Below are 12,617 nucleotides of genomic sequence, written 5' to 3' on the forward strand. Positions count from 1 at the left end.
CTTTCTTATTCTAAGGCTTTGTATTTCACATTTTCACCTAGAAAAACCAAATACACTTCATTTCAGGTGCTATGCTTGATTTAAAATGTGATTTTATTTATTTTTAATAATTTGCTCATAAAATTGTTATATCTTAAATAATTATAATTAATATAATTCATAACATTTTAAATAATGTTAATTTTATGTATAGAAAAGGTTATTTTATTTCCCCTCTCTGTCCTTAGTGATATGTTTCTTCAGAATTACAGTCAAAATTTTAGTAGGACTACTATTTTTTAACATTAATTTTTAAGTTTTTTTTTCAAAAAGTAATACATATACATGATTTTTTAATAAAGTAAATACAATACCAGAGATTGAAAAGTATAACAGTACCATGAAAACTACATCTGCCTTCCCAGGTCCGTGCCCACTGCCACTCCCTAAAGGCAGTCACCATCAAGTTTTCTATCCCTCTGGAGTTATCTATTACAGTTTTTTACACAATGGTCACATACCATATGTGTTGTCCAGTTGTACTTTTTTCATATCTTTTATTTTGCAGGTTACACCATATTGATTCACAGAGGTCTCTCTCATTTTTAAACCAAAATATTCCACTGTGTGGATGGATATAACATAATTTATTTAATCACTCCTCTTTTAAAGGGCTGCACTGATAGTTGTGTTCTAATTTTTTGCCATTACTAGTTTTGCTGCAGTGAATATCGTTGTAATAATTCTTAATATATGTGTGCAGCGAGAATGCATACAGAATAAACTCCTAGAAAAAAATCTGTGAGTAGTTTTTAATTTAGATAGCTGTTGCCAAATTTCCTCTAAAGAGATTGTGCCCATTTACCAATGTGTGAGAATTCTTGAACCACCTCCTTGCCAGCATCGCATATTCTCTTTTTTGTAATCATTGCCAGTCTCAGGTAAAAAATATTTCACTGTCATTTTAATTTGCATTTCTTTAATTATAAGTGATGTTGAAAACTTTCTTATGATTCAAAAGACAATTTTCATTCTTTTTCAGTGTATTCTGTATCCCTCTTCTGTATTGTTACAGAACTTATATAGTTCTTTAAAAATACACACACACACACACACACACACACACACACACACATACACATTTAAAGCTTTTATCCATCTGAAATTCTTTTTGGTGTAGAGAGCGAGCTAAAGATCTAAGGTGATTCTGTATAGATGGCTAGCCAATTGTCCCACACCACTTATTGCTCTTTTTCTTTCTAGTTTGAAATGCTTTCTTTGTTTTAAATTTCATGATCTAATTAAGTCCGTTTTTTCTTGGCCAAAGTAATGAATTGTAAATCTACTAAGAGAGTTATTTCTCTACCCACCATTTAGTAGGCTCATGTGAAATTATTTTCTTGTAGGATCCTTTCAAGTATAGCTATCCACCACTAGTAGATGATGACTTCCAGACCCCATTGTGTGAGAATGGGCCTATTACCAGTGAGGATGAAACTTCAAGTAAAGAAGACATAGAAAGTGATGGCAAAGAAACATTGGAAACAATTTCTAATGAAGAACAAACACCTCTTCTTAAAAAGGTAGCTTTATAAATAAAATGAAACTGAATCACAAGATGTGGTCTATCCCCAATTCTGCCACTAGCCAGCTGTGTGATTTTGGGTAATTCACTTAACCTGCTACCCTTCCACATTTTTGTGTGTAAAAAGAAAGAGGAAGGATGGGATTAGCTGACCAGAAGCACCACTTTAGTGTATTTAAGTCTGATTCCAGGCCAGGGCCTGTGTCTTATACCTGTAATCCGAGCACTTTCTGAGGCTGAGGTGGAAGGATCGCTTGAGCACCGGAGTTTGAGACCAGCCCGAGCAACATAGGGAGGCCCTGTCTCTACAAAAAATAAAAAATTAGCCAGACGTGATAGTACACACCTGTCATCCCACCTACTCTGGAGGCTGAGTTGGGAAGATCGCTTGAGCCCAGGAGGTCAAGGCTGTAGTGAGCTGTGATTGTGCCACTGCACTCTGACCTGGGTGACAGAGTGAGACTTTGTCTCAAAATAAAATAAAGGCTGATTCCATGCTTTTGTATAAAGACTAGCAAAACACATCTAGAAGTAATTGTTTTATCTAAAATTTTTTTATTTGTCTAAAAGTAATTAATTTAAAACTTTACTTTGATTTAGTTCCTTTCTCTAATTTTTAAAAGAGCACTTTGTAGTTGTCACTCTTTTTACAAGTAATCAGGAACTTGATAGATGGATAAATACAATGTTATAATTTAGAAAAATTTAAAGACTCTTAAGGGAATGACCATATTGTATTTTCTAGAGTAACCTATGTTATGTATAATAGTAGGCACTAAAATAGATGTTAATGGTCATGTTAATATATGCTAAATAGTTATCCTTTTTTTTTGTCTTTAGATTAACCCAACCGAATCTACTTCCAAAGCAGAAGAAAATGAAAAAGTTGATTCAAAAATGAGAGCTTTCAAGAAACCATTGAGTGTATTTAAAGGCCCCTTACTACACATCAGGTAATCATCAAAGATTTTATCAGCTATAATTTTATAACGTATCTTGATCACCTTGAGGGAGCCACAAAATTAAGAAAACTTCTATTTGGTTTTTGAAACTGTAGAAATATAAAACCAAGAGTTATCTGAAGACTTACCTTGGTTTGCAGACATAGTGGATATTTTTAGCTACCTTGCTTTCTTTTATTATGTTGAGTGTCTTTAAAAGGCTCTCATCACACATCAGATAATAAAACTAAATATTTATATATTAATAAATCTGAATGGCATGTATTTTCCTCACATTACTGATACTATTAGACTTGCCCAAGTTCAGGAATGCCAGAAATGACACTAAAGTAAGGATTTGTTGATTTTACTTTCCAGAAGCCAAAGATGAACTAGAAAAATAGGTTTGTGACTAAAGCCAAACTTCAGGACATCTCTATTTTTCTGCTAGGTTATTTGATTCAAAAGATTCCAGGTTGTTTCTTTCAGCATTGTATAAAGACCTTTTTCTCACTGATGATGTTTTTGGTTGGTAAATGTATTTTGCCTTACGTTAAATTGCTACACCAACTTTATGATCTTATGTAGCATTTTCTGTCCCTTTACTTGAAACCTTTCTGTATAGCTATGTTTTATGTATATCTCTTATGAACAATATAGCCAGACTTTTAAAAAATCTAATCTGACATTCTCTAATTGATAATATTAGCTTGTTGACATATATTTTGATTACTGTTATATTTGGATTTATCTCCGCCATCTATATGTATGAAAGACAGCAAGCAAGAGAGACATAGATGCGCATGCATTTTCTGTTTTTCATGGTTTTTCTTTCCCATTTTCCCCCTTTGGAGTTTATCTTTTTTGTTTGTTTACTTGTTCCCATTTTTCTCTCTACTTATTTGGAAGTTACACATTCTGTTTTCACTGTAAACCTGTCACATCATAGGTCCTTGCCTGTAATTGTAGAGGTATGACAGGAAAAGCAGGCTAGGGAGAAAGCCAGACAGCTTTTCAGCTGCACATCGGGCTCTGCTCCTCCCTTCCTCCGCCCCCGATGAAGTCCCAGAGCTGCTCCTACACAGACACAAAGACCTAACCAACCTCTGTCTTCCTGGAGCTGCTCACAGTTGTTGTGCTGGTTACTAAGAACAATGAGATCCATAACCTTGTGGTTTTCTATGACTTACTTATGATTGGGCTCTAGAAGAAAGCCAGCAACCATGCAAATTTACCACCTTGTCCAAAACTAGGCACAGCCCTTTTGGGAGAGCTCATTCTTAAAAACATGTGTTAGTTAGATTAAAAAACACCCCCAAGGTACAGACATTCCTGATATAAAATTAACCTATTTAAAGATGTATCTCAAAATCAAGGGCTCGCTGAAAATTCACTTTAGTTAAATTATTCACCTTTTTATATAAAACAAAAACACTATTCTTCCCATTGTTTTGAGCCACCTGATACAATTTGGCTAATGTAACTAAACTACACAAACTGCTTGAATCTTTTAAATTTTTTTTTAGGTCATAGGCATTACAATGGAAAGTAATAGTAAAATTTAAATATTGAAGCTCACTGATTTTACTATTTGATTAGTTCTTCCTACAGCTCCCATCCCAAACTTACTTTTATGTGTACTTTTCTCCTTCCCTATTACTTAGAAAAGCTGCTACATAGTGAGAAATTATTCTGTTAAATACATTCTTAATCATCTTTCTTTTTAAGTTATGCTCTTTTCTGTTGGTGTATAGAAATATGCCTCATTCTAATTATTTGTAATTAGGTAAAGTTGAAGCAGCAATATCTTCTTTGCTTTATTATCTATAACCTTCCAAATAGTTTAAATAAGTGCACCTTAAGATAATGCTGATTATAGGATTAATCAGAGCCTTCATAATTCTCTCTTCTGTTCTTCCTGGTTTGCTTTTGATCTTGGGGAAAACCGTAGGACTTTTTAAATAGTGTGCATTGAATCAGTAAGATTAAAATACAAAATTGTATTAGGTAATTGTTTTGTAAGTCTTTTTTGGTGAAATGTCTTTATACAAATGAGCATAAGATATTAACTAAATATTTTTCTTCAACCTAATGATTAGATTATCATTTATTCTGATTATTACAAATGTCTTATGTTTTTGTCACTCCCTAGCCCAGCAGAAGAACTGTACTTTGGAAGTACAGAATCCGGAGAGAAGAAAACCTTAATAGTGTTGACAAATGTAACTAAAAATATAGTGGCATTTAAGGTAAATATCTCAAAGATACAATAAATTAGGTTTGAGAATTTGACATGGGAAGTGATTTTAGACATATTCTAATTGAAAGATTGAAAATTTTGAACTTGTACAGTGTTTTTATTTATGACAATTTTTAGGCATGTTGTACTACCTTCTGCTTCTAACCAAGTGGCATAGCTTTATCAAAAAATTTTCCCTGAGGTCTGTATCTGAATCTTTTACGTGCAGTAATAGGTTAATGTCTAAGTTAATACAAGGGTTTAATGTTTGTTGTAAATAACAACCCAAGAAAAATTACTCTTTACTATGTGAATAATTTAATTTATAATAACAGTGAAACATAAAACTATAAAATTGATAGTGCATTTTCCCCAAGTGTGGTATATTCTGGAGTGTAGTTTATATCGGATATTAACCTGATACTGAGCATTAAGTGTAACAAGACTAAGTCCGGCACTACCCCATATTATAGGTTTTCCTGCCTTAAATCTTCTATTTAATTTAGATGTAACTACCAGGATGTTCCTGATGGGCTTTGATTATCTACTGTTTTTTAATTTCTGAACACCATTGTATTAATAACATGCAATCTAATGTGCATTCTGTTTTTGTGAATTTATGTCATTAAATTCAGGTAATTAACAGGATAAATATTTAACAGATGGATTGTTTTATTTAAGAGGGAGTCTGAATGACAGTTTGACTTATATGTTTTTAGATAGGTCGAGATGCTTTTTTCCTGTTAGTGGGGAAAAAATACCTTCTATGCATAACCATCAATGTTACTTTGTAAACTCTTTGTTCATTAATTATTCACTGCTAATTTTTTTTTTTAGGGAGATATACCTAATGTTAAATGACAAGTTAATGGGTGCAGCACACCAACATGACACATGTATACATATGTAACAAACCTGCACATTGTGCGCATGTACCCTAAAACTTAAAGTATAATAAAAATAAAAATAAAAAAAATTTTTTTAAAGTCATTCTTAAGCCATTTCCCCCCAGAAAAGCATAAAGGTTGTTATGTGACTACTGTGTTTATAAATAGGTGAGAACAACGGCTCCAGAAAAATACAGAGTCAAGCCAAGCAATAGCAGCTGTGACCCGGGTGCATCAGTGGATATAGTTGTGTCTCCCCATGGGGGTGAGTTGTCACTTAGTAGCCACAGCAGGTGTTGGGTATGGTGGGGGGAAGGGGACCTGGACCTTGGCTCTGAGTCAGCAGAAATGTCGGGCTAGAATCTAGAAATTAGCAGAGTAACACAAGTCACCTCACCTCACTGTAGACATCTGTTTTCCCACATGTGAAATGGGATAGTCAAAGAGGTCTCTAAAGCCCTTTCCAGCATTAAAATGTAATTGTTTCTAACAAGTAAAATTGTTTAAACTGACACCAATTGAAATTGAATTTCAAAGGAGAAATTCCTCACTTTTAGAACTTTTTCCTTTTTAAAGATAATTCCATTTTCTTCTTTTTCCTTAATGTTGAGTTCCAGAATAATGCTTTAAACCACATGCATATCCAACCCCTTTGAAGGTTCCTGTTTATATGCTGAATTACCCTTTTGGAATGCAGGTTTAACAGTCTCTGCCCAAGACCGTTTTCTGATAATGGCTGCAGAAATGGAACAGTCATCTGGCACAGGCCCAGCAGAATTAACTCAGTTTTGGAAAGAAGTTCCCAGAAACAAAGTGATGGAACATAGGTAAGCTTTTTCCTCACATTCTTCTCAAATGTGGTGGGAAGAATCAGAAAGAGAAAAGTGCCTCCATGGACCAGGTGGCCTCCCTTTCTTCTTGCATCTGCTGGGTGCCCTGCAAGCCTCTGGGGATGCCCAGATGAAAGAGACCTGGTGTTGCTCAAGGAGGTCACTGATAGCAGAAACTCATTTGCAGGCCAGTGCAAGAGTCTGGATCTGTCCAGATCATAAACACAGATTGTCTCAGCAGTTCTCCCTGTAGGAACGCTTACCTTACATACTAGAATGTTTTTTGCAGCATTGTTTGTAATAGTGAAAAACTGGAAAGAAAGAATCTAAATGGTAACCAGTAAAGCAATAGTGAGATACATTTGAGTATATCCACACTAAAGCGTGCTGCAACCACTCAAAAAGGTACAGTCAGTCTATTTGTTCTGACGTGGAAAGACATCTGTGATATATTTTAGAAAACAAATCTAGTGAGAAAAATTGGTTATGGACATTATCCTATTTAAGAGGGGGAAAAACTTGCATATATAGATATATACATGTATGTGCATATATATAGATGTATCAGGTTGTGACAAATTTCTTGAAAAGATATGTAGAAAAGGAGAATAGAAGAGGCTGTATTGTAGTTTTATTTTGCTTTTTTTAAATTGGAATTATGGTTTATTGGAGTGCTCCCATTTTTCCCCCCAGGGGACATTTGTCAATGTCTGGAGACAATTTTGGTTGTCACAACTGGGGGATGGGGTACAATGGGCATCTAATGGGGGCAGCATAGGGATGCTGCTAAACCACTAGCAGTACACAGGACAGCCCCATCCCCCAAAAATGATCTGGCCCCAAATGTCCGTAGTGCCGAGGTTAAGAAATCCTGCTTTATAGGGTAGTTAAGGATGGCCACTCCAATGACATTAGAGTAGGCCCTGAAGGAAATGAGAGAGCAAGCCACATAGATAACTGGACAGAGACCTTTCCAGACAGAACAACAAATGCAAAAGGAGTGTTCTTGGCCTTTGGGAGGAACAACAAGGAAGTCACTGTCTCTTGACTCCAGTAAGGGAGGAGCATGGTGAGAGATGGGGACAGCGATAGTAGGATATCAGATCGTCCCTATGGAGAGGACTTCCGAGTGAGAGGAAAAACTATTAGTCGGCACTAAGCAGAGCCATGAGGTGATCCGGGCTTATTTTTTTAAAGGATTATTCTGGGTACTGTATAGAAACTAGACAGTGGGCAGTGATACCAAGTTCACACTAAAGTGGAATTTGCTGTATGCCAGCACTGTTCTAGATGCTTTAGACATATTGATTCATTCCGTCATGAAGACAGCCCTGTGAGGGAGGAAGGCGTTTTTCCTGCTTTATAGAGGAGAAGCTGGGAAACCTGATAATGGCTATGGTTGAATGAAATCTTCAGGGCCAGGCACAGTGGCTCACACCTGTAATCCTAATACTTTCAGAGGCTGAGGTGGGAGGACTGCTTGAGCTCAGGAGTCCAAGACCAGCCTGGGCAACATAGGGAAACCTCCTCTCTACAAAAAATCAAAAGCTTAGCTGATAGATCATGAAAATAGATTATGAACAGTGAACTTCCTGAGAAGGCTGAAAGTGTGTGGGGGACCAAAACAGGGGAGATTAGCCTTAGTCCAGAGGAGGGAGACGCAGATGGAGGTCAGCAGCCTGCCTTGTTTTTACATGTAATATTTAAATTTTCAAATTGTATTACAGGAGGGCCTACTTTCTGTTTTTATCAAGAGTTTTTCTTTTGTTCAAAGACGTGGTTATGGGGATATTTTGAAAGGGTAAGAAACACTGGTATAAAAGGTGTTGTAGATTAATTTGAAGTTCTTATGAAACAGTCCCTCAAAATGAAGGGTTATTTTTGGTTTTGTTATGTTCGAGTTGCTTTGTTTTCTTTGTTTTTTGCTTCACCAATTACTGATGGCTTGCTTTTCTATAACTGCGAGATCACTGTTCTCCTGCAGAAAGTGGGAGGGAGGCTTGGTGGTAGGGTACTGAAGCTCAAGGAAAGTACCTTTCTCCTATCTAGAAAGGGTGATTTCCTTCAAATCATAAGATATTTGGATGAATTCTACTGAATACCATATAAAAACTTTCATTTGAATTTTACTGAGTGGTGTCTGCAATATGTTGTGTTCCTTATACGTGCATTAATTAGTGAAGCTGGAAGATACATATACACAGAGCAGCTGTCTTAGGTGAGCCTGGGGAAGACGAATGAGGACTTTTACCTCTGTTACATAGACTTCTGTGTTTAACTGTTTTCATTTTATATTTTACTTTTATAAGAAAATTCATTAACTTTTTAAGAAGTTATGTTTTCTTTGGATTTTAATAGGTTAAGATGCCATACTGTTGAAAGCAGTAAACCAAACACTCTTACGTTAAAAGACAATGCTTTCAACATGTCAGATAAAACCAGTGAAGATATATGTCTACAAGTAAGTATACTTTCTTCCTCCCCAAACGAAGTTGTTAATGCTGATCAGCATTAGAAATTCCTTTTTTTCTCACGGACATAAGGAAAAACATTTGGCATAGACACGACAGAAATACTGTTCTTTGTGAAGAGATGCCAAATCAGAAATGGTAAGCAGGCCAGGTGTGGTGCTGCCTGTAATCCCAGCACTTTGGGAGGCCGAGGCAGGAGGATCACTTGAGCCCAGGAGTTTGAGGCCAGTCTGGGCAATATAGCGAGACCCTGTCTGTACAAAGAAATTAAAAATTAGCCAGGTGTGGTGGCACACATCTGTAGTCCCAGCTGAGGCAGGAGGATTGCTTGAGCCTGGGAGGTCAAGGCTGCAGTGAGCCATGATCATGCCACTGCACTCCAGCCTGGGTAATAGAACAAGACCATTTCTCAGTAAAAAAAGAAAAGAAATGGTGTAAGCAGTGAGTTATTTTTGGAGATCTACTAACCATTTGAAAGCTCTGGCCATTTTTAGCAAAGCACAAGGTGCTTTGGGGAGTATCAAATAATTCAGTCTTGCAGAAAAAAGTACCAAGTAGTGCATTTAAATTTGAAAGAGACAGAGGGGCTCTCTGAGTAGCTGAGGGCTGCTTAAGGGTTTCTGTACCTCTAGGAACTGACTCCTCTGCTCCTGTCTCAACTAGAAATTTAGACCTCTCAAAATGAGAATAAGTATAGACATATCTGTCCACCAAACAAATCTAATGCCCTGTTGCACTTCCCCCTCCTTCCACCAGCCTTACAGAGTAGTGGGCCCCATCCTTTCAGTGTTTGGATTTCTAGTATTCCTGTTTGTCATGCCCATGATTAATGACTGTTTTATTGATATAAATCTTTCATCCCTTCTTCCCTCTTCAGCTCAGTCGTTTACTAGAAAGCAATAGGAAGCTTGAAGACCAAGTTCAGCGTTGTATCTGGTTCCAGCAGCTGCTGCTTTCCTTAACAATGCTCTTGCTTGCTTTTGTCACCTCTTTCTTCTATTTATTGTACAGTTAAAGAAGTGGTGCCGGGTAGGAACCACGGTTCCTTCGTCCATTAGTTGGAAAAAGTAACAGACCTAAAACTCTACCAAGCTACTAAAAACATTGCACATCTGTGCTTCCTAAAAGGAAATATGCAGCACGTGGAGGGGAACACATACATGTCTTGAAAATAAACTGCTAGAATAAAGAAATGCTGGAGAAATTGATTATAAGAGACTATAGCTATTTAGTAAAGTAAGTAAAGGCATATCCATTGTGTAAATTAATAGTTTAAATATAATTTATTTTTTCCTTTTGATCTGAATACTTTTAAAGCTTAAGTTTTATCGTGTAAATACATTAGCTAAACTGAAAAGTATAAGTAACATGCTTTGTTGCAGCCAAAAAATGTAATCTGCTTTTTTATGACAGAATTATTATAGCTGAGCTGACTTACTAGCTTTTCTATACTATGTATATAGAAGAACATGTATATTGAGAAAGAAAACACACTTATATAGAGGAATTTATGCAACCATGACTTTGTAATTTTGAGAATTCCTCCCAGTGATGGTCAGTATTCTTTTGGAATGTAAACCGATTTAATGCCAAACCACCTTAACCTTTGTTTCTCAGTGTTCCTTAACAGCCTGCCTTTTATTAATCTCAGGCTTTTTTATGAACACTCTCATTTCAGTAGAATTTGGAAAACTAAGCGTGGTTGGAATATCTTTGAATTCTGTTAGTAATGCCCAAAAGAAAAGTCTCAAGCAGTCCCCCTATCCAGTCATTTTTATGGCGTTTCATGTTGTCCACTATAGCTGGACACTGAACCTTTTGCCTAATTTATTATAAAGGCCTGACCCTCTATTGTCCCATCTTCACCCCCATTCCAGAGCAGAGGAGTCTCTGTGGACCATGAATTGCACTGTCTCCCTCCTCATTTCTAAATGAAAGGTGTTAGATATAAATTTTTTTGAAAGGTTAGTTGTTTGAGATGCTAAGCAGGATAATAAATTTAGATTTTAAAATGTTCCTTGTAAAAGTCAGCCCATGACAAGGAAATATACAAAATACTAGAGTATCTAGAAGGGTGAAAAGAAAAAAATAAAACAAAAAGAAACATAGATGCCCAGGTGTCAGCTCTCCATTTAAAGAACGAAAAATGTAACTCACGATGATCTGTGAAACCTTCAAACTAGGAGGACCAATTGACTTACTTGATATTCTGCCTTTGATATGGTAGTACCCACCCGGTATTCCTAAAATCCTAAAAAGATACACCTTGCAGTAGCAGAGGCAATGAAATGAGTTTGTTTTCTCATTAATATGACCAGTTTGGGTCTATGTTGGTTCACATGTACATCTACTTTATATGAAAGAAAAAACAGTCTGCCTGTAAAATGTTGAGTTTCGATTGAGCCATGTTTGGAGATTTTATTACTGTTCTGAAGGATAGTGTTGTTGGCTTTCGTCTTCAAGAAGTTGATTCCAAAATTGAGTTATGAAGAATGATATAACAGTTCTTTCAAAATTGGCCTAGGAAATAAAACCTTAAAAGGACACTGGTGTGCTACTTTGTCTTAATTTGGGCTTTTCTGTTTCAGTTTGCCACCTCCAGCTGTGAAACGGACTGCAGTCCACCCTAAGTACTGTGCACAGTATCTCCCTGTGTGTGTGCACAGTGGCTTCCCCTTACATGGTAGATTTTTGGCCTTAATATAATCTAATCCCAAAGTAGTTGTGTATGTTTTCTGTTCCTTGGCAAATAAATGAGGAAATAATTAGCCAAGATTGAAAATGTATTGTCCTAACGGTGTCCCTTTAATGTTTCATATGAAAAATTATGTTGACCCACTAAAATATCCTTGCTCAATGTCTGGTCAGTTGAATTTAATAACATATCTTGTTAATGTTTGTGTGTCTATTAAGTGTGACTAAGCAGGATTACTGAAAATTAACTATAAAATCAAAGGCATCCAAACGTTTGTACTTGTCTTGATTAATCTTATATTTACACTTGATTTTATTCTGTCTTCATTTGTTTTCCTTTAATCATAATTGCATGATTATTTTTGGTACTCTAATCAGTAATTTTATTTTTAATCATGTCATTACCTATTCATGACCAAATTACCAAGGAACCAACATTTAGATTTAGATACTTGTTTTCACTTAGGAATGGAAATTAATAGATTTCCCATGAAAGCATTAGTGAAATATCATTACCTTGATCTGCAAGTAGCCTAAAAATGCGATTGCTGGTAAACCTGGCCTCAAATTTCATACTACCATAACTGTTTTTATATATTGCCACTAATTTTGACTGGATTTAATAGCACTTTATTGTACAACTACAAAAAATATATATTCCTAGAATTGTTGCCAGTGTAATTTCTCTAATGTTCTGGTGCTTTTCATATGTTTTCAGTATTTTTATTACTATATTGGTATTTTCTTTGTATAAATTGATTAAAAGAACATGTTTTCTATTTTAATATGTTTTAGAAAAATAATTACATTTATGAAATAAATATCATCAGGAAAAAACCTCTGGTCTCTAATTGATAAAGCATCTTAAAGAAAATCAATATTCAACCTCACTCTGACCTTTTAAAGATCATAGTAATTTCTTTTGGATCTGCTTTGCATTTTTATAAGGACAGTGCTGCAGGCCTCCAAAGATACAATTCAGTGTCAGGTT

At 35.7% G+C, this 12,617-nt stretch overlaps 1 protein-coding gene across 2 annotated transcripts in view; it reads left to right on the forward strand.

Moving 5' to 3' along the window:
• The window catches only part of MOSPD2 (motile sperm domain containing 2), a 49,730-nt gene extending 37,423 nt beyond the window's left edge, over window positions 1-12,307 (forward strand). The window contains exons 9-15 of one of the 2 annotated variants that reach the window (XM_054472024.2): window positions 1,386-1,562; window positions 2,405-2,517; window positions 4,658-4,754; window positions 5,800-5,896; window positions 6,329-6,458; window positions 8,820-8,922; window positions 9,810-12,307. In XM_054472024.2, coding sequence (XP_054327999.1) covers window positions 1,386-1,562; window positions 2,405-2,517; window positions 4,658-4,754; window positions 5,800-5,896; window positions 6,329-6,458; window positions 8,820-8,922; window positions 9,810-9,947 — 855 coding nt within the window. In that variant the 3' untranslated portion in view covers window positions 9,948-12,307. The remainder of the gene's footprint in view (window positions 1-1,385; window positions 1,563-2,404; window positions 2,518-4,657; window positions 4,755-5,799; window positions 5,897-6,328; window positions 6,459-8,819; window positions 8,923-9,809) is intronic. The other variant, XM_054472025.2, reaches the window with a different exon arrangement.
• The last annotated feature ends 310 nt before the right edge of the window (window positions 12,308-12,617 follow it).

The sequence above is a fragment of the Pongo pygmaeus genome, chromosome X, assembly GCF_028885625.2.
Source record: "Pongo pygmaeus isolate AG05252 chromosome X, NHGRI_mPonPyg2-v2.0_pri, whole genome shotgun sequence".
Taxonomy (NCBI): Eukaryota; Metazoa; Chordata; class Mammalia; order Primates; family Hominidae; genus Pongo; species Pongo pygmaeus.